This window comes from Elephas maximus, chromosome 13 (assembly GCF_024166365.1).
Source record: "Elephas maximus indicus isolate mEleMax1 chromosome 13, mEleMax1 primary haplotype, whole genome shotgun sequence".
NCBI classification, from domain to species: Eukaryota; Metazoa; Chordata; class Mammalia; order Proboscidea; family Elephantidae; genus Elephas; species Elephas maximus.
The window spans coordinates 21,824,277-21,847,309 of record NC_064831.1 but is presented as its reverse complement, the minus strand read 5'-3'; the positions used below and the strand labels follow the sequence as shown (position 1 = coordinate 21,847,309).

Below are 23,033 nucleotides of genomic sequence, written 5' to 3'. Positions count from 1 at the left end.
TTCAACTGGCCTGTGATTATTTATTGAGCGTGTGTCAAGCACTGTTCTAGGACATGCACACACAAAAATAAATCAATAAATAAATTCAAATTATTTCCTTTCATGGAGCAAGCATTTCCATCACGGTAAAGAAGTAAAAAATATACAAAGATAATAAACTGTTTGGGGCCACCTCATATTTTCAGTTTGTTATAATTTTTTTGCTAAATATTATGTCATAAATATTTCTCTTTCAATTAAGATTTTTCACTTGAAGTATGATATAATAATTTAGTCCATTGGTCAGCAAACCTTGTAAAGGGCCAGATAGTAAGTATTTTAGGCTTTGGGGGCTCTCCAGTCTCCACCGCAGTCTGCAACTGCTCAGCTCTGGCCTGGCAGGTGGGCACAAAAGCAGGTACAAACACGCTTGCAAATAAATGGTCACCATAGCACCCCTCTTGGGCCCGTAGGCCACAGCTGACTCCTGATCAGCCTATGGATATACTGCATTTCATTTGCCATTTCTCTATTTTAGATTATCAGTTCTTTTGAATGATACTTTTTTTATACAATTCATTGAAAACTTTTGTTTGTTCATTTTCTCCTCAAACTGCCAAATGGAGCTAACTGGTTTTAATATCCTGTGTTTTTCTCCACATCCATCTGTGTCTCCTTAACGCATGATTTGAGCACTGACCGTGATATTACAAACACACTCTGCCCTGCCCTGGCAGAAATCAGTGCACCCTAGGACAGGTGGGCTCTCAGAGAGCAGGAAAAGAAAAGGGTGAACGACAATCCTCCTCCGAAACATGGGTGGCTGTGGTTCCTTTCCTGCAGAAGGTAATAGCAGTCACTATGGCTCCAGAGCCTCAGAGCTGTAAGTACTACCGTGAACAGGATCCCACTTTTTATAAAATAGGGCTTTTAAAAGAATTAAATGAACTTTGATGGATCTGAAGGGATGACAGGAAAATATCCTCTAAAAACAGGAAGCTGGTTAAAGCAACTCACCCTGAAGTGTTTTAGAGATGAGGGGCATTCAAGCTTGTCAAAATGATACAGTACTGTGCTCTCTAGAGAACTTGTAACAGTGAAGAGACAAAATTCTAACTGTCAGAGTGGGGAGAAAGCAGGTTTTCACAGGTATGTGGCTGTTCATGTGAATTAAAGGTTATACAGCTGTCTTAAAAAATGAGACTTGCCGGTAAAACTTCTTTTTTCCAAAATCGAATATTGCCCCTGAATTTTGATGTTTTCCCACGTCATTCCTCACTCAAAAGCACAAAGAAAACATTCTTTTGAGAAGAAGAACATGGAGATTCACTTAAGAATGAATGCTATATACAATCCCCTTTGTCCGGATTTATTAAATGCCCTTTTTTTTTTTTTTCCTTCAGTATGAACATTGTGTGACTGTTTTGCTGAAATACAGGCGAATGCTAAGTATGTTGGGTGGAGTTGTGAATGTCTGTCTGCATTTCTCACAAAGCAGAAATAAGAAAAGATGTCCTGAACTCCGAAATCAAAGGCCCTTTCTATCACACGGGCCAAATTCCAAGACTCCTTGCGAACTCCATAAAAAGGAAAGCAAAAGTCCAGCTCACAGCCCTTCATTAAAAACAAGTCTACAAAACTCATAAAAGAAAACAAATGCCAGTTAAAAACTGAGCCACATCTCGAATACAGAAAACAAAGGCAACTGTCAATCCATGGCAGGAAAACCCTAATGCGGCAGAGCTCTAATTGCCAAAGGTAATCGTTGATGTCGATGCAACACCCATGATATTGTAGCAGGTGTCTGGTCGTTAATGATCCCTTAAGTACCGTCAGCTCTATTTTTCCACTGTGCTTTTCACAGTAGGATTTAAGCAATTAAAAAATGTGAGAATTAAAAAGCAAGTAAGCTCTCTTGGCCCGATACCTTGTGAAGTCAGTCATGCAAGTAAGTTAGGAAATGTGAGGGAAGGTAGAAGAGGAATGCAGGATTCAGTGATAGCTTTGGGGAAGGAGGAAGTTTGAGGAATGAGAGGAAATGTTACATCTGCTCTGGGTTTTTCACAGTAGTTCATTCTCTTATTCGTTAAACAAATATTTACATGTGCCCATCATGATCTAACCTTTTTGATTATTGAGTTTCAGAAAGAAAGAATTCAGGGTGAGGCATATAATGGAAGCTTTACCAGGTGCCAGGCAAATTCCAGGTCCTAGAGAGTGAAGAGTTTAGTAGGAGAAATTGACGCACACACACAAGTCTTGACAATCAAATAAAATAGTTGCCAGGTGAATGAGTGTTTCAAAGTGAACAAATGGAGGACTAAAACAAAGACTGAGCTCCCAGGATAAAGCCAAGAGATAAAGAAATATTGTGCCCTGGGAATAGCTACCACCACCTCTGTCAGTTTGTCGTACTGTGGTGGCTTCTATGTTGCTATGATGCAGGAAGCTTTGGCTCTGGTACTTCACATACCACGGTGCATGGGCTTCAGTGGAGCTTCCAGACTAAGACAGGCTAGGAAGAATAACCTGATGATCTACTTCTGAAAATTAGCCCATGAAAACCCTCAGAATCACAGCAGAATATTTTTTGACTGGACTCAAACAAGCCAATGATTGTGAATATGTCACAGCATCGGGCAATGCTCTGTTCTGTTCTGCATAGGGTCTCCGTGAGTCGGAGCTGGCTGAGAAGCAGCTAACTATAACCCATAACTCATTGCCATCGAATTGATTCCAACTCACAGCGACCCTGTAGGACTAAGTAGAACTGCCCTATAGGGTTTCCAAGGAGCGGCTGGTAGATTCAAACTGCAGAACTTTTGGTTAGCAGCCAAGCTCTTAACCACTATGCCACCAGGCCTCCGCAGCTATGTAGTGAAAGGCCACGGTTAATAAGGAGGACACTGGCTAAAAGGGAGCTGAGAGTATGGGGTGATGTGGGGTGGTGTATGATAGAAAAAGCAGTCACAAGTCGTTGATTCTGTTCTGACCCCATCACTGATCTCTAAGGATTGGAACCTCACCTTAGCCACTCACACGGAGGCACTGAGTTCCCTCACTCCTAAAATGAGAAAGGAGCTCTGGTGGAGCTGTGGTTAAGAGCTCCACCTGCTAACCAAAAGGTAGGCAGTTCGAATCTACCAGATGCTCCTTGGAAACCCTATGGGGCAGTTCTACTCTGTCCTATAGGGTTGCTATGAATCAAAGTTAACCCAACTACAATGGGTTTAGTTGATAGAAGATGCGAAAAAAGGACCTGCCAAATCTATCTGGCATACTTATGTGGGAATCCAACAAAATGCTGGCAATAAAGCACTGCCAAATATTAAAAGAGCCAAACCTACCTATGGTTTTCTTAATTTTTTTAAAAGGGAAGCAAGGAGGCAGGATTCTATAGATTATATGTAGAGAGATTCTAAAGCCAATGAAGTCCTGGATCTAGGAATTGTCTCAGAAATAGATTTCTGCATGTTTTAGACTGCCTTTCTTCAAACAAAAAATAAATGTATGCATGTATTCATTTATATGACTTTTTTGCTTCATTGTTCATTTTCTCTAGGCTGGACTGAGTTGACATAATTCCCAGGTTTCTTCAAGAATTAGCTAAGTGTGAAGCTGAGGAAGCAGCTTCCTCCGTCACAAACTACTTAAACAATCTAAGTTATCAGTTCTACTTTAAAAGCAAAGTGTCCTTTGTTCTGAAACTTTGACTAACGGGCAAGAACTTCTGCTTTCTAGGTCAGCCCTGGACTTCTGCTATACGAATGGAAACTCTCAGACTCTTCCTGTCTCAATGTCCCATTTAGAAAGACAGAAATTGAACTTGACTTCAGAAGGTAGTGGTCATATTGTCCCTGAGCCAGGCTCTACAAGCAATCACACATTGAAAATGAGGTCTTGATCATATCAGGGTGACCCAGTCTTGGGCTTTCTAGTGATTATCAGCACAGATAAAGGAGCCATGAATTCCTAACCAGACCGACTTTCCTAAAATTCAAATCTCATTACATCACTCCCTTTCCTAAAATCCTTCAATGATTTCCCATCATCTGTAAGATAAAGCCCAGGTTCCCTGCATGACATAAAACCCATGACTCCCCACTCTAAATTTATCTCACTTCATCCTCACCCCACCACTCCTACCAAACCCTAATCTCCCATTTTTCAAAACTACTTACAGTTCCCAGAGCACAGTCTGCCCCCACACATTTTTCACACATCTTTTCTCTCTACCTCTTCCATAACCACCCATCCCTCATTCCACCCACAGTGACTTAAGAAGCTATTCTGGCATCACCTCTTCCAAAAATCTTTACAGTCCTACACACACCCCTGCAGGGGGCAGCGGAGGTTCAGTGGAAGAATTTTTACCTCTCATGCTGGAGACTTGGGTTTGATTCCCTGCCAAGGCACCACAAGCACGGTCACCACCCCTCCTTCAGTAGAGCTTGTATGCTGCTATGATGCCGAAGAGATTTTAGTGGGGCTTCCAGCCTACGACGGACTAGGTAGAAAGGCCTGTTGATCTACTTCCGAAAAATTAGCCAGTGAAAACCCTATGGATCACAGTGGTCCAGTCAAGCATTTCATTCCATTGGGGGCCAACTCAATGGCAGCTAACAACAAAACAACACACCCTCTACACACACATTCTGAGCTAAGTTCTCCTTTTCGGTGCCTGTGGGGCCTCCTGGAAATACCTCCATTGAGGCTTTATCACACTATCTTGCATGGTGGGCTTGCTTAACTGTCTCCTGCCCTCCAAACTGTGGGCTCTGTGAGAAGAGAGACTACTTATTAGCCATCTTTGGATCCCTCAACAATTTTGAAGGATGAATAAATGAATTGTTGCCCTGAGGTTGTTCAGGATTCCTCATTTTTCATCTTATAACCCTTATGTTTTAAGGAACAGTCAGTGGACCCAGAATGAAAGCTTGATCAGTGCAACATCCTGGTAGGTGGAGATTTCACTGGCCTCAGTCTAAATGCATTGAAGACTAGAGAGAAATTTGAGAAACAGTGGTGGCAATATGCAGAGGTTTCCATGCCCTCATTGTACCTCACTTGTGCTCCATAATCCACTTCCAGGTATTTGTAATTCTATGGAATTTTGGAATGATGAAAACTGAGAGTGGTGGAAGCACACTGCCTCTCTTCTCCCAACCCCAGATTGCTGTCACGAGAAAGGGAATAGAGAAAGAACCGTGGCTACATTCAGAAATGAGGCAATCAGGTAGTGGTGAAAGCAGGTTAAAATCTGGATGCGGGGGAAGTCCCAAGCCACAATCACAGAAGGCTAACACAAGATGTGAAGGGATAATGACAGGCAGTATGGCACAGTCATGAAGAACTAGGCTAGGAGTCCATGTCTAAATCCCAGCCCTACTAAGTACTACCAGGGGGTCTTTGGGAGGAACATATACTATTTCTATATATGAACCAGTTTCCTTTCAGAACATCTGAACAAGAATATCTAATTTATGGAGCTATTGTGAAATTTGGTGAGTGCATGTAAAGTGCTTGCCACTCCACAAATGGTATATTGTTATTTTCCTGTGTAGACTCCAAACACATTCTTTACTTAAAAATTTTAGGTGTCTGATAGTTGAAGTGAACGTATCAATCTACATACACAAACTAAGAAAATCTGAAGAAACATATCATGAAGAGCTGAATCAGCTTGATATATATATCAACTCAATTAATTCTCACAGCTCTGTAAGGTAAGCACTGCTATCATTGTCATCATTATTACTATTATTATCATCATCATTATTCATATTACATCAATGAAGAAATAAAGTACAAAGAAATTAAGTAATCTTTTTTTTTACCCAGGTAACCCAGCTAGCAAGTGGCACAACCAGCACTCAAACCCAGGGAGTCTAGATTGTTAGTTCACACTCTTAACCACAAGCTATTAGATTTAGAGGCAATACTGCTTCTTCCCCAGCACCTAGGACAGTGCCTGGCACATAGAAAACAAATGCCATTGAACTGAATTGAATTGATTACAGCTGAATTGGACCGAAACTGCGATATTTGCCCATTAGCTGAGATAGAAGGGGCTGCCTCTTCCTACCACAACTTTTGTGATCCTTAGACCAACCTAGGAAACCCTGGTGGTATAGTGGTTAATTGCTACGGCTGCTAACCAAAACGTTGGCAGTTTGAATCCACCAGGCACTCCTTGAAAACTCTACAGGGCAGTTCTACTTTGTCCTGTACGGTCGCTATGAGCTGGAATCAATTCGACTGAAATGGGTTTGGTTTGTTTCTTTGTTTGTTTGTTTCCTTAGACCAACTCAGGAACAGCAGCAGATTTGGTCACAATGGAGAACCCATGGTCTTGAGGTCCAGAGGGTGCGAGTGAATCCTGAAATCAGCCTCAGCCACTGAACTCTCACATAGCCCGCTGGTGTCAGCTCCACAAGGGCAGGGACTCATGTCTGTTCTGCTCACTGGTGTAGCCCCAATGACTAGAACAATGGCTGGCACATAGCAAGTGCTCAATGCCTATTTGTTAAGAGAATACGAGACAAATGTAACACTATAAAGGAAATAGATGGCATGAAGTTCAGACACAAGCATTTCTTACAAGGCAACCACTCATTGTCCCTTCTATGCCAGCCGTGCGTGGAATCTAGGAACAAATTCCAGAGGCATGACAGAAGGAGCCACCCAGTTCCCACACTTTGTCTATGAAGGTATGTAGTGAGTAAACGAGAGGACACTGGAGCAGGGCTTTCTTAAGGCAAATGCGCAGTAAGCTTTCATGTACTGATGAATTAAAGTGTAAAGCTGATCGGTTCTATTTGATTGCTAAAGGAATATTCTCTGGGCTTTTCTGATAAAGAGCACAGTATGCTTTCAATCCAGATTTCTAAAAATAAAACATGGTTATTATACTATATTAGACCAATAAACAACATCCTGATAAATGAGGAAAAATTTAAGTTGTCAATGATTTCATTCTACTTGAATCAACAACCAATTTCCATAAAAGCAGAAGTCAAGAAATCAAAGTCTCGCATTGGGCAAATGTGCTGCAAAAGACCACTTCTTTAAAGTTTACTCTTAAAAAGCAAAAATGTCCTTTTGATGAATAAGGTGCACCTGACCCAAGCCAGTGTCTTTTCAATCACCTTACACACATGCGAAACCTGGACAATGAAAAAAGAAGACAGAAGAATTGATGCATTTGAATTGTGGTGTTGGCAAAGAACGTTGAATATACCATGAATTGCCAGAAGAACAAACAAATCAGTCTTAAAAAAAATACAACCAGCATGCTCCTTAGAAGCAAGGATGGAGAGACTTCGGCTTGCTTACTTTGCACATGTCATCAGGAAACACCAATTGCTAGAAAAGGACATCATGTTTGGTAAAGCTCAGCAAAAAAGAGGGAAATCCTCAACAGGATTTATTGACACAACAGCCCCACAATGGGCTCAAGTGTATCAAAGATCATGAAGATGGCACAGGATCAGGCAGCATTTCGTTCTGTTAAACATAAGGTCACCATGAATTGGGGTCGACTCAACGGCCACTAACAACAATTATACTCCCAAATGAATATTTTTAGGAAGTTTTCAGTTATGTCAAAGGGTCCTAGGATTTGGAATCCAGCATGTTTCAAAATTCTGGGGTCATCTGGACAATTCTCAGAACTCCCCACAAAACGACTCTGTCCTTACCAAAGAGCCTGATGCAACCTGAAATGCAAAGCTGCCCTTCCCTGCCCTGCCAACCATACCACCTCCCAGCAACTCACAGTGCTGCTCGTGTGGACTGGAAAAGAGAGTGAAAAATACACAGTGTATTCCTCCTGCTTTATAAGAAGAGGCTGTCCAGGTTGGAAAACAGTGAGCAATTTGGATTCTACAATGAATTTAAATGGAAGTTTGTGAGGTGCTCGCAGTTTGTCATCTAAGCAGCCTTGACATACAGAATTCCTAGAACTAAGCTACCTCTTAATTCAGTATGACAGCTCTGGGGCAACAACACAGCATCCTAAAAATAAAGCATATATAATGCATCTTCCATGCTGGGCATGAAAAAGAGTACAATTCTTAAATGCTACCAAAACCATGTCCCTTGGGCTTCATTCACATTACTGGCAAGCTACTAGGGAAGCTTTGGCAAGGCTGCTAAATTGAAGATCACACGGGGGTGCTGAGTTTTCTTTTCTTATGCTCTTGGCTTTTACATAGACATAGTCTGCCTTTTCCTAGATAAATCTAACCAAACCCACTGCAATGGAGTTGATTCGAACTCATAGCAACCCTGGAGGACAGGGTAGAATGCACCATAGGGTTTCCAAGGCTGTAATCTTCATGCAAACAGACTGTCACAACTTTCTCCCTCGGAGCTGCTAGTGGGTTCAAACCACTGACTTTCCAGTTAGTAGCTGAGCGCTTTAACCACCGTGCCACCAGGACTCCTTTTTCCTAGATAAATATTTTAAAACTCTTTAAACTATTCTGTTTAAAAAAATATAAAAAACACTATCTAAGTGTATCAGTGCCACACAGCATCTGGGGACCTTTGTAATGATTTGAAACTCTTACGATGATGGTTTGGCAGAAAACACACTATGATGTTTACCCATGTTTCCATACACAGGACTGTTTTTGGTAAAACAAGAAAATCTGGCAAGTATTGGTTTATGTAAAAAAAAAAATTTCAGCAGTGTTCAAAATGATGTACCAATACTTCCCTTAATTAAAAATATGATCGGTATTGTAAAAATAATTTAAATAGAAATTTTGGCATAGCGGTAGAATCAGAGGTCACCATGTTAAAATGTGCACATTTTTGTCACCACCCTGAGGTTATAGCCAGTTATATTTGAGAAGTTGCATGCATCGATGGAAGCAACTTGAGGAGGTTCTAGTTTCAGATAGTACAATTCCAGTTCCTCTACTCATTAGCTATGTGGTTCTGAGCAAATTTCGTAACTTCACTGAGCCTCAGGATTCCAGTACTTAAGATGTCAGTCATATCAGCTGTATCAAATCCTTAAGAGCTGTAGTAGACAGGAGACACCAGATGCAGTATAGGCACTGTGTGATACCTAACACTAGGTTCTTTCCAGAAGAATTCTCCAAACAATTGAAGAAGAAGGTTTCTTTATTGCAAAACTAGACTTTTTTTAAAAAAGGTCCTTTGATGCTAAATTTCAATTCACCTTTGCATTTTCTGTACAGATACATATAGACTGAGAATCTACTCTAGTGATGATTGCCTGATATTATAACATGGAACATTGCAGGTATTCTCTACCGACGAGTACAAACAAGTACTTGCCCTTTTCCAAGTACACCTTTCTCATTTTCTGAGATATCTTTGGATTAAACTTGTCAGAAATGGTCTGGTATACACAGCAAAGTCAGTAAGCTGACTCATTTCTAACATATATCTATTTGTGTTTAAAGAGAGCCATCCAGAATTCATAAAGTTAAACAATCAGAACCTGTCCCGGTTTACCTTCAGTTAGCAGCTCTATGTTGACTGGACCACCCAAGTCAGTTTCGCCAACTTTAAAAACACTGAAGACAAGCTTTATAATTGTCAACTTTCATCTTTAGATTACATCAACAGAAAGCTTCATCTGAGAGGCTAGTGGCAGGCAAACCATTCAAATTGTAATATTTGATTCTCTTTTACACATCTCTTTGGGTCTCCACATGTATCCTTTGGATATCCAGGCAGTTTGTATGGCTTTGGGCAAGGTAGTTAATTACTCTGGGTCCTGATTTCCTCAGCTGTACAATAACTATCATAGAACATCCCCTCATAAAGTTATTGTGAGGAATTAATAAGATAATGCAAGCTCAGCACATATAATAGTGCCTGGTAGACAACTCTTATAGTTGTCTCCTTGAGCAAAAGGAGGACCTATAGCCTGTATCTGCGCTAAACATCTGTGTGTAAGTCATAGCTTCATTGTGTTAAATAACTGGATACACTAGTAAGTTGTGGTGAGAAAGAAGACACACATCAGGGCCCCTTAAAGGATTGGGTGAAGGGCGTGGTTTGATGAAAAGAGGAAAGACTTGCAGTTAGAAAACATGAGTTTGAATTCTTGCCAGACAACTAACTCATATGACCTTGAGCAGTCTTCTTGGCTTTCTTTCATCTCTAAACTGAGGTAAAAAATGTCTACTGCATAGGTTTCTTGGAAGGATTAACTGTGATAACCTAAATGTCTACATTCAACTCACAATACAAAATAGCTTCATTCTTATTACCACACTTGAATTTATTTTCATAAGCATATAAAATACAAAAAAAAAAAAAGAAGAAATTTTTTTTTTATATTTTATAGTCAAAAGTCAGAAAACAAGAACAAAATTTAGGGCAGATAACTTCCAGGAGTCACTGGCCACCCACTCTCCCAAATATTAAAAAAAAAAACCATGCCTAGATAAGTCAGGTCATCAGACAAATACCTAAACTAAATCCTATTGTTACTTCTGCAGGATACCTATTATCAAATTATACTGCAGAGAGATGAGGACAGACAATATTCATGTTCCTCACAGAAATAAGCCTTATACACCTTACCATTTGTATTATAAGGAGGCTTATAAGAATATTTTTCATTAGTTACAATAAGCATTTTATAAGATCCTCCGGGGAAATCCCAACTTGGATTTATGACTAAAAATGGTAGTACTTGTCCTGAGTATTGGAAGCTGAAGGCTTGTTTAAAAACTGTGGACTAGGCCAAGAATGCATTTCTGCATTCATTCAGAAGTATTTATTGAGCATTCATTATTCACTATACTCTGCATTAGGATCAAGAAACACAATGACAAACCAGACAGACAACATCCCTGACCTCTCAGACTTAGAACTAGAGGGAAGGAACATATGATTTAACAAGTAATTATAACATGAAGTGATGACATAGAATGAGCCAGAAATAAGTGCTGGGTAACCAAATAAGATCTACCAACTTCTTTGGTGGACAGGGTGGTTCAAATAAAGTTAGGCTTGGACCAAGAGAAGGGCGTGAGAGGTCTAGAGGAGAATACACGCTTCTGTGGAAATCAGGGGAAGAAAAAACTGGTCAGGAACACACTACATATAAATGAATGAAGAGATATACTGAAAACCTAAGACTCTCCATATATTTCTCACCATGACAAGAGGTGGTCTATTATGTATCTCACAACATTTAACTGTCTAAATAAGGAGAATTATATTATGTATAGTGCTCACACCAAAAAACAAAAACCAAAACCAAACCCACTGTCGTTGAGTCGATTCCAACTCATAGCAACCCTATAGGACAGAGTAGAACTGCCCTATAGAGTTTCCAAGGAGCTCCTGGTGGATTCAAACTGCTGACCTCTTGGTTAACCACTACGCCACCAGGGTTTCCATAGTGCTCATAACTCTACTCAAAATATTCCATCAGAATAGCCTGACTAAATGGACTCATGGCATTGACTACTTAGTCATGGTGTCTCTAGGAATGAAATACATGGGAAATATGCTAAATATTTACTTGATCTCTGCAAGCTGAAGATTTCTAGGTCAAGTGAATGGCAGTCTAACTTGAGTCGCCAAAATACAGAGTCATGGCCCCTCAATCAATTCCTAGACTTGAGTCAGTTTACAGACACATAATTTGAATGAAGAGGAGGTCAGGCCTCCTTGAGGAAGGACCCCACTGCACTTCCAAAAATTTATACTATTAATCTTTTTCCCAGCCTTCCTCAAAGGGATCCATGACCTTTTACAAAAGTGACTGTTCATTGAGGAAAGGGAAATAATCAGACTTGTCTGGGATTACTGGACACTGACTCTGAACTGACACTAATTCTAGGAGATCCAAAATGTCACTGTGGTCCACCAATCAGAGTAGGTGCGAATGGAGGTCAAGTCATTAATGGAGTATCAGCTCAGATCTATCTCACAGTGGGTCCTCAGACCCATCCTACAGTGATTTCCTTAGTTCCAGAATGCAAAATTAGAATAGACATATTCAGCAACTGGCAGAACCAGCACATTGATCCCATATAGAGTAAGGCCTATTATGGTAGGAAAAGCCAAGTAGAAGCCATTAGAATTGCCCCTACCTAGGAAAATAGTAAACCAAAAGCAATATCACACTCCTGTAGGAATTGCAGAATTTAGTGCCACCATCAAGGACTTGAAGGATACAGGGGTGGTGATTCCCACCACATTCTCACTCAACTTGCCTATTTGGCCTGTGCAAAAACAGGTGGATCTTGGAGAATGACAATTGATTACCACAAACTAAACCAGGTGGTGACTTCAATGACAGCCGCGGTGCAGGTGTGGTTTCATTGCTTGAGCAAATTAATACATCTGCTGGTATCTGGTATACAGCTATTGATCTGGTTAATGCCTTTTTCTCAAATGGGTTTTGAAGGGACACCAGAAGCAGTTTGCCTTCTGTCGGCAAGGCCAGCAATGTATATCCACTTCCCTCCCTCAGCCCTGTGCAATAATTTAGTCCACAGGGACCTTAATCGCCTTTCTCTTCCACAAGATGTCACACTGGCCAATTACACTGATGACATTTTGCTGATTGGACATAGTAAGGAAGAAGTACCACTGACTATAGACTTATTGCTAAGACATTTGCATGCTAGATGGTGGGAAATTAATCTGACAAAAATTCAGGCACCTTCCACCTCAGTGAAATTTCTAGGTATCCAGTGGTATGGAGCACGTCAAGGTATTTCTTCTAAAGTAAAGGGTAAATTGTTATATCTGACTTCACCTGCAATTAAAAAGGAGGCACAGTGCCTGGTGGGTCCCTTTGGATTTTGGAGGCAACATAGCCCTCATTCGGGTGTGCTACTCCAGCTTATGTATCAACTGACTATAAAAGCTGCTAGATTTGAGTGGGGCCCAAAACAAGCTCTGCTGTGCTCTGCCCCTTGGGCCATATGATTCAGCTGATCCAATGGTTCTTGAAGTGTCAGTGGCAAAAGGAGATGCTTTTTGGAGTCCTTGGCAGGCTTGTATAAGTAAATCACAGTATAGACCCTTAGGATTTTGGAGCAAAGTCCTGCCATCTTCTGCAGATAACTACCCTCCTTCTGAGAAACAGCTTTTGCCTTGTTACTGGGCTTTAGTAGAGACTGAACACTTAACTCTGGGACACCAAGTCATCAGTACCCATCATGAATTGGGTGTGTCTGATCCACAAAGTCATAAAGTTGGACAGGCAGAGAAACACTCCACCATTAAACGCAAGTGGTATGTACAAGGTTAGGCCTGAACAGGACCTGAAGGCACAAGTTGCATGAGGAAGTAGCCCAAATTCCCATGGTCTTCACTCCTGTCACATTACCTTCCCACCCTCAGTCGCCACCTACAGCCTCACGGGGAGTTCCTTATAATCAGTTGACTGAGAAAGAGAAAACTCAGGCCTTGTTTACAGATGGTTCTGCACCATATGTAGGCACCACTAGAAAGTGGACAGTGGCAGCACTGCAACCCCTTTCTTGGACCTCCCTGAAGGACATGAGTGAAGGGAAATTCTCCCAAAGGGAAGAACTTTGAGTAGTATACCTGGTTTTTCATTTTGTTTGGAAGGAGAAATGGCCAGATGTGCAATTGTATGTTGATTCATGGGCTGTGGCCAATGATTTTTCTGGATGGTCAGGGACTTGAAAGGAACATGACTAGAAAATTTGTGACAAGAAGGTATGGAGAAGAGGCAGGTAGAGAGCCCCGTCTGAATGGGCCAAATAAGTGAAGATATTTGTGTCTCATGTGAATTCTCACCAAAGGGTGACCTCAGCAGAGGAGGATTTTAACAATCAAGTGGATAGGATGACATGTTCTGTGGAAATCTCTCATCCTCTTTCCCAGCCACTCCCATCATTGTTCAATGGGCTCATGAACAACGTGGCCGTAGTGGCAGGGATGGAGGTTAAGCATGAGCTCAGCAACATGGACTTCCACTCACCAAGGCCGACTTGGCTACAGCCACTGTTAAGGACCCAATCTGCCAGCAGCAGAGACCTACACTGAGTCCCCAATATGGCACCATTCCTAGGGGTGATCAGCCTGCAACCTGGTGGCAGGTTGATTACATTGGATCACTTCTATCATGGAAAAGGCAATATTTTGTTCTTACTGTGACAGACACTTACTCTGGATACGATGCAGATTTCCTTACATGCAATGTTTCTACCAAAACTGTCATCCAGGAACTTACAGAATGCCTTATCCACCATCATGGTATCCCAGCAAATGAAGTACAGCAGTGGGCTCATGCTTATGGAATTCACTGGTCTTACCATGTTCCCCATCAACCTGAAGCAGCTGGCTTGATAGAATGATTGAATGGCCTTCTAAAGACACAACTATGTCTAAAGACATAATAATGGCCTTCTTTAGACACAATTGTGTCTAAAGACACAATACTTTGCAGGGTTGATGCAATGTTTCCAGGAGGCTATATATGCTTTACACCAGCATCCAATACATGGTGTCCTTTGTCCCATAGCCAGGATTCATAGGTTCTGGAATCAAGGGGTAGAAATGGGGCTGGCACCTCTCACTATTACCCCTGGTGACCCACTTGCAAAATTTTTGCTTCCTGTCCACATGACCTTACGCTCTATGAGTCTAGAGGTCTTAGTTCCAAAGGGAGGAATGCTCTCACAAGGAGACACAACACTGATTCCATTGAACTAGAAGTTAAGAATGCCTCCTGGCCACTTCAGGCTCCTCATGCCTCTGCATCAATGGACAATGTTGGCTGGTGTGATTGATCCTGATTACCAAGAGTAAATCAGATTGATACTATATAACAGAGGTTAAAAAAAAAAAGGAATATGTCTAGAATACAGGATTCCTTAGGATGTCTCTTGGTACTACCACGCCCTCTGAGTAAAGTCAATGGAAAATTACAACAACCCAATTCCGGCATGACTAGTAATGGCCTAGACCCTTCAGGAATGAAAGTTTGGGTCACCTCACCTGGCAAAGAGCCACAACTAGCTGAGGTGCTTGCTGAGAGCCAAGGAAAAACAAAATGGGTGGTGGAAGAAGGTAGTTCCAGATACCAGCTACAACCATGGGACCAGTTGCATTTTTGGTTGAATACACGTAAATTGTATCAGGTTAGGTGCAAGTATGACTTTTTAATTGTCTTTACTTAGAGATTATGTATGGTTTAAGGAGATGTGTACAGGTGCTATGTTGACAAGGAGTGGACTTTGATACTCCTTGAACTATGAGTGATTTACTTAGAAAGATTTGGCATTTCTTACATATTCTGGTTCATGTCTAGGTGCCCTAGATCCAAAGTTAGATGCCAACTTGGCTAGGAGACAATTCTCGGTAGTTTGGCAGATATCATGTAACCATCCTCCATTTTGCGATCTCATGTGCACAGCCATCAATTGGAAGAGGAGTTTCCTCGGGGGTGTGGCCTGCAAAGCTCACACTCTCTAGATCTTGCATCTGACTCGTCATCCTCTGACATCCGGTTCTTGGGACATGAGCCAGCAGCCTGCTGTCTGACGTGCAGATTTTGGGATTCACCTGGTTTGTTTGTTTTTTTTCCAGTTCCTACAGCCCTGTGAACCAGCAGCCTGCCGTCTAACCTGCCATATTTGGGCTCATCAGTCCCTGCAATCACGTTACTCAGGAGAAGCCTCCAGCTGACACCTGACCCACAGATTTGGGACTTGTCAGCCTCCACTGCTTCGTGAGACATTTATTTGAAATAAATCTCTCCATATCTCTCCATATAGCTGAAATAAATCTCTCCATATAGCTATTTATATATATATACACTTCACTGGTTTTGCTTCTGTAGGGAACCCAGCCTAAGACACAGCACCTTCTTCATAGCACTGTAATGAGAATTGTAGGAGTCAATGCATATGTGAACTATATGTAGGAAATAGTGAACACTTAATAAAAATTAGTTTTTACCAACATTAGATTGAATGTTTATGAGGATTCTTCACTGCTTTGTGGACTTGAGACATCAAAACATAACTTTGGATCTGGGGCACCTAGACATGAGCCAGGATATGTAAGGAATGCCAAATCTTTCTAAGTAAATCACTGGTACGTCAAGGAGTATCAGTTATAAGACTAAATTTTAATCCTAAAACCACTGGAAATACTATTTGGTTCTTGTTCACTACAAGGGGCTTTAATCGATTCCAGCTCAGGCCCGACGGCAACCTTGCTGAACTGGCTACATCTTATGGAGCCAGGGAGTTCCGGGTGTACTCTTTGAGCTTATCATCGCTTTGGGGTCTTTTTAACTGCTTTAGCCAGTCTGGGTTCATAGTGGTAACTGCTGGGATCCTTCTGCATTCAAAAACCAGTTACTGACACATCCTACTTTCTATCCAAACCTTGGAATAGCCCCCAGATTCAGAAATAATGGCAGGGGCCATGGCCACAGGCCAGTCCTCTTGTTTTCAACTGCAGTGACTGGTTACATACCCCAAAGCCTGTCAAACATTTTATCACCCAAGAAGACAGAATCTTGGAAACAAGCCTCGATAAACCATAATCACAGCTTGAAGAAACCACACGGTTAGTTAGTATACATACAGAACAAATAACCTATATTTGTGTCATTGCCTTGCTTTGTAAAATAAAGGGTCTAAACATTGTAAAGAAGTCCCTAGATGTCATAAACAGTTAAGTACTTGACTATTAACCGAAAGGCTAGCAGGTCAAGCCCAACCAGAGGCACCTCGAAAGACAGGCTCGGCACTCTGCTTCTGAAAGATCATAGCCTGGAAAATTCTATAGAGCAATTCTACTCTGCAGACAAGGGGTGCCCATGAGTTGGGATAGACTTGACGGCAACTGGCAATTAACAACAACAACATTGTAAAATCAAGGAGTTGAACCAGATCTAACACGGTCTGGCTCTAGACATCTTAAAAAGATTCCATCTGTTGAAGAAAGATAACCCACTTCCCCTTTACTTTTGAAAACTCCCAAAGAAGGAAATTCTACTTCCTCTCATAGTAACCTATCCCATAATATGCCTGAATGTCAGCAAGTTCTTTGCCTCCATGCTGGCTTCCTCTCCTATTCATGTAAATTGCCATTGGTTTTAATTAGATTTAATAAGCCTCTGGGAAGTGTGTTGAGGGAAGCAGGGAACAAAGATTAGCAGTGTGGGCTTACTCTTGCAAGTCCAGTACAGCATTTCTCTGGAACTCTCATATCCTCCCAAAGCTGGGGAAAATAATGCATGCCAAGAGTATAGAAAGGCATGCTGCTGCTGCCCAAGTGTGAAACGTGGGTGGAGAAATCATTTAGAATAAGAGTCAGGGAAAAGAGAAAATCAACCAGAATCCCCAACAGCTGCAAATAACAAAGTGTGTGACTCTGTTACCTTGGATGAATTCTGATGTCCTGCTCACTGATGGCAGGGTCCTGTTGAGCCCCAGGATCCTATCCAGGTGGAAGGCAAACACCTCACTCATGTCTAAAGGCTGCTTGAGCAGCCCACAGGCACTAGGGCCACAGCGGGGCACAGAGCCTGCGGGGCTTCTCTCCAGTACCAGCAAACGCGCACCGCTGTTAGAGGACACTGGCCGGAGGTCTGCCACTTCGCTGTCGGCCAACAGGCGCATTCTGACGATGTCTTCTTTGCTCAGCCACGAGGGGGCGCTCTCGCTGTAGATCCTGATGTTGCTTTCCCTGGTCCTGGGCAGCTGGAAGTCTTGGCCCCCGGCTCGCATTCCAGGACCACGCACCAACCTCCAGGGTCGCTCTGCAACTTTAGCCAGGTTTCTTCCCTGGGCATATCCAAGGGCTTCAGCACCTGCTACCTTCGCAACTTCCTGTGGCTGAAGGGATGGTCCTGGCAAAGCTTCCTGTCCTGGGGCCAGAGATGCCACTGCATATTTCTTCCTGCGTTTCGGCTTCACTGTACCACGAATATTGGCCGGCTTGCTGCGCTTGGAGCGTAGGGTAATGTACACCACATTGGCCTGCAGGGTGGTCCCATTGCCCTGTGATTCAGGAGGGGCCCGGGTACCATCCAGGGGTATCTCTGGGAAAGGTGCCTCGGCGGCATCACGCCTCTGGTGCTGCCCCTTCTCTGGTGCTCGTCCGTGGTGGGGAGAGGCGCGCCCCACCTGGCTCACCAGGAAGCCCAGGTAGATGGCACAGGCAGTGCCCAGCAGGAGATTCCTCCGGGTCCTTGGACGCCGGCTACTCCAGAGTTTACGTACCCGTGGGACGCACAGGGAGCAGACGAACCAGTTTATGAGTTGCCCTGGGTTGTCTGGGCAGGTCATTTCTCCACGGCATCCACATTTTGAACACAGTTTAAAGTCTGCAGTTGGCTCCTGCTGACGTGATGCATGGTTTCCTGACTTCAGGTGTCGCATCCGCTTCCGTGTCTAAGTCGTCTCCAGTCGGTCGCGTGGAAGTAAATGGTCGGTGATGGAGTTAGAAATGTTTCTGACACTCACCACAACAAATCTTTTAAAATCAGCAAAACTTTTAAAATTCTATCAGCTTCCCCAAGGAGAAGTACGGCTTGTTCTGGGAATGAATGGAAACAGTTAACTGAGTCACAATTTCAAACCACCTCAGTTCCTTCAGGAGAGTGAAGGAAAAAGTAACCCTTTCCTTTCATAAATATCACCAACTAAATGTTAAAAAAAAAAAAAAAATCAAACTTCAAAAAAGAAATTAGATGCATAGATTTTGATATTCAGGTCTAAGTAGTGGAAAAAACAAAAACAAAACTACAAAACCCAAGAATATTTTCTAACTTGTAGCTAGTCATATAATCAGGTTTGAAGGAAAGACATCACAATTTAATAACTGGGCTTTTCCTTTTTAAATTCAGAAATAACAAGTAAGTGATGGTTTTAAAAAAATCTGTAGCTAGCTCATGTTTAATTTTAAAAAGTCCTGCATTAACTAACGGGGCGTAAGTACCAAGTATTTTATTAGCATCCAAATTCAGAAGCATATTCTCTTAATCTAATGGTACAAGTTTTTCTTCACAATATATGTCTTCCATTATCTCACTTAGGATTTAGTAAAATGTAAAGCCATAAAAGCCCATATATTGTGAAAGCAGTTATATTTATCCAAAGACATACACGAATTGAATTGGACTTTTTTTTTTTTTTTTTTTTTTACTATTCCTTTTCTTTCCAACGAATTCAACTGAAAGAATGTAAAATGATCTCTAGCTCTACTCCTTCACATTATTAAAAAGAAGAAACTCGTAAGCAACCTTACCTACACAGCTGGCCCCATGCGTGGCTCCAGGAAGAATGTGGTCCCTGATTCTAATGCAAAGAACTTTTAAAGGCTGCGGCATTTAAGTAGAACATATTTTATCGTCAAGAACGTTCCTCATCTCAAATATTTCAGGGCAGCTTTAAAAAGCGCCCTTGAAAACTACCGATTGCAAAGCAAAACAGTTACTTATGAACTGGCTGCTCCTAACTGAGTTTTAAACCGTATACTTTTCTTAATAGTTTAAAACATAAACTTCAATTTTAAACTCCGGGAAAAGAAACAAATGCCTTACAGAACCCGTTTTCATTCAAGCAACTTTCCACTATATTTTTAACCCCTGGGAGCCCTCTAGTGTCTTGTTTGCAAACAGACTCAGAAATGCCTGTTGCCGGAGTTACAAGGATATGGAGCTTTTGCTTCGCTTGGTGGAATGGCAGCAGCCACATAACACACTGCGAAATGAGAAATGACATCGCCCCTCTGTCCTCCCCACGTGGCTGCGGAGCACCAGGGTTCCCAGGGGCTACTACTCACCTTACCATCCTGGCCGTTACAGAGTAACGTTTGTCTCTGTGAAGAGAATTCTGAGAAGAGAAGGAAGGCCTAGACATTGATTTTTTAAAAAAAGGTAAGAAAGAGTTAACGCAAGCAAGGAAAAAAAATAGAGTGAGATAAGAGCGCACATAGATAGGGAAGGACGTTTATAGTGTGCAGTAACAGTACCACAGTTCACAAAAGAAGTCATGGGTTCCCTCTGATTGGAGGCTTTTAAAAAAACTGGTTCGCGATTGGCTTAGTTTTCTTATCCAACAAAGGCAGGGTTGATGACCTCAAGGGTTCACTTAGGCTTATTCTATTTGCTGTGATGGCAAATGGAATCACAAGGCAGGAATTTGACAGGGATTTTTTCCCCCCTCTGGAAAAGAAGGCTGTGATACCGGAGGGTTGGTAGGAGATATTATGGTGTATAATCCTAAAAATACTACATTTAAAAATTTTTTTTAATGAGGAATTGGATCATATTTAGAAGGAAAGTGCAAACTTCCAAGTGATAAAATGTAAAAAATTATAATAGAACTGTTATTTCAATACCCTTAAACTCAAACCTTTCTTCCTCTTTAAAAGTTCTGCCAAATGGAGGGAGTACAAGGAGCAATTCCAGTACTGACGGTGCTTAGAAGTAATGTCCCCCTCTAGGTTGCACTAAACTTCATGAGAATTTAGGCATGACAGCAATTTTCTTTATGTTGCAAAACTCTTCAAGCATACTTTCGTAGCACAGGACTATTTTCTAGATGGGAATGTTACTTCTTCAAAAGGAAACGGTGGCAGAGCTTTGTTTTTCTGTAACTGTCTATTTTCACATATTCAGAAGAATTACTGACCTGGATTTTTAAAAATTAAAAGTAAGTTGTTGGCAGAGGTCAGGTTATACTATGTTTTAAAAAAAATGTTTTAGCTGTTTCTAAAGCAACATTTTCAGTGAAGAAATGCTGAGAAAGTAGATAAGAACTGTTTGAGTTAATTAATGTGGTTGCTGTCCCTCCCCCCACCCAGAAAGAGAGTTATCTTTATTAGAAAAAGGCCAATACACTGTCTCCACTTATAGTCACAACAGGGGTGAACTAGTAACCAGTCACTATCGAGGGTGCTCTGACTACCGGCAACCCCATGTGTATCAGAGTACAACTGTGCTCCACAGGGTTTTCAGCGGCTGAATTTTGGAAGTATAACCCCAGACCTTTCTTCTGAGGTGCCTTTGGATGGGCGCCAACCTCCAGCAGCAGCCAAGTGCGTTAAACGTGAGCACCACCCAGGGACTCCACAGTAGGGATTCGCAGAAGCTGAAGTGTGTGGTGTTCAGAGAGCGGGCTCCAGTGGAAGAAAGCCTCGGCTTGGAGTTCTCCTCTTTCATTTCCTAGCTGGGGTCCCCTGTAGCTAGTTACCTTACCTCTTTGAGCCTTCGTTTCCCCATCTCTAAGGAGCATGAGTGGTGCAATGGTCAAGCACTTGCTGTTAACTAAAAGGTCAATGGTTCAAACTCACCAGCCACTCCATGGGAGAAAAGATCTGACAATCTACTCCTGTAAAAATCGTAGCCTAGGAAATCCTACGGGCCAGTTCTCCTCTGTCCTGCAGGGTCACTATGAGTCAAAATCCACTCAATGACAAGAGAGGAATGATAATAATAACACTTATCACATAGGCTTCTTGTGGTTATTAAATGAGATCACAGTGATGGATGTGATCATTCGAAATATTAGGCAATGTGCTTTTTATCCCTTGGATCCCTATTCAATGTCTCAGAGCTGACTCTCTGATGGGCGTGTTTCCAGTCACTATCAAAGCGTCTCTTGGACTGGCTGCTAACGTCTACTCAGCCCCTTGGAGCCTGGCAGCCCACCACACTGTTGGGGTTACCTCTTCTCTTCAGACTATTCACTGGGCAGCATTTAAGATGACCAGCAGGCTAGCTCTCTCTCTAGTGGTTCAGTGGAGACGCTTACCAGCCTTTGCCCCAGCAGCTTTAGGCTTCCCAATGCAACAACTTTTCTTCCCTTGGCATGGTGGCCCCACACCTCATTTTGGAATATGAGAGCAGTTGCCATCTATTGCCTCATGTTTTCTGTCGAAACTGAATAGAAGGAATATATTTTCTGGCATCGGGTGGCATGGGAGTTCAAGAGAAAATTTTAATTCAGTTTTAGAAAAATAGAGCCAAATTCTTTGCAATAGAATGGTCTGAAAATTTGTTGCCACAATGTAAGGCATATATGACATTCAAAATGCTAGTTATTATTATTAGTATTATGTCAGAGAGACCAGTAATCCTCAGGCCTAAGGTATTTTTTCCCCCATTAAAAACAAGTCTGTGAGGGAAAGAAAGTGCAAAAGTAAACATTAAGACAACAGTACAACCCACCAGTATAACCTGGGGAGCTTGTTATGCCTTTGTGGAGGAGAGAGGGTACTGGTGGAAAAACAAGGTCAGTGGCGGCTGGAGAACCTGGTGATGCTCTGTTTCTTAGCCTGGTTGCTATTTACAAAAGTATGTTCATTTTGTGATAATTCATTGGCTATACATTTATGATTTGTGCACTTTCCCAAATGTATGTTATCCTTCCGCAAAATTAAAAGAGACGGTGGGCAAACTGGTATTCATTTTATATTCTATACAAATGTCTTAGGCTGGATTCTCTAGAGAAGCAAAACCAGTGAAGCATATAAGTATATAAGTATATATAGAGAAAGATAAGGCTCACAATGCTGTAGAGGCTGGAAAGTCCCAAGTTCATGGTTCAAGCTGGAGGCTTCTCCTGACTCACGTAGCTGCAAAAGCTGGTAAACCCAAGATTGGCTGGTCAGAGGGCAGACCTCTTGCTCACAGGCTGCAAAGGTTGATGACTCCCAAGATAGGCAGGTAAGCTGCTAGCTCAAATCCCGGGAACCAGAGTTAAGATGAATAGGAGCCATCTGCAAGATCCAGAGCAAGCAAGAGCCAAAGAGCTTTGCCAGAAAATCTGAATGCAGATATTGAATGCAGACCATACAGTCAAGGAAACTCCCTTTAAATGTTGGTTGCGCCTAAAAGGTCTCATCATGGAGGTGATTGTATTAGCTACCAAACTACATCATAATTGCCAAAACACTGAGAATCAAGGCACAGCCAAGTTGACACACTACCTTAACCATCACAGTCCACCTCTTGCAATTTGGCTCATTTCTAAATAAAGACAATTATTAAGTCATACTTGCACCTAACAGGAGACAACTAACATGTGTACAACTGGAAATGCATT

General features: G+C 41.9%; 1 protein-coding gene across 2 annotated transcripts in view; it reads right to left on the bottom strand.

Annotated features, from left to right (window-relative positions):
• Nucleotides 1-19,878, bottom strand: part of GASK1B (golgi associated kinase 1B) — a 47,724-nt gene extending 27,846 nt beyond the window's left edge. The window contains exons 1-2 of one of the 2 annotated variants that reach the window (XM_049906057.1): nucleotides 19,768-19,878; nucleotides 17,360-18,519 (exon numbers count right to left, since the gene is read on the bottom strand). In XM_049906057.1, the coding sequence (XP_049762014.1) occupies nucleotides 17,360-18,362 (1,003 nt within the window). In that variant the 5' untranslated portion in view covers nucleotides 18,363-18,519; nucleotides 19,768-19,878. Of the gene's footprint in view, nucleotides 1-17,359; nucleotides 18,520-19,230; nucleotides 19,499-19,767 lie in introns of those variants that run through there. The other variant, XM_049906056.1, reaches the window with a different exon arrangement.
• Nucleotides 19,879-23,033: the final 3,155 nt, after the last annotated feature.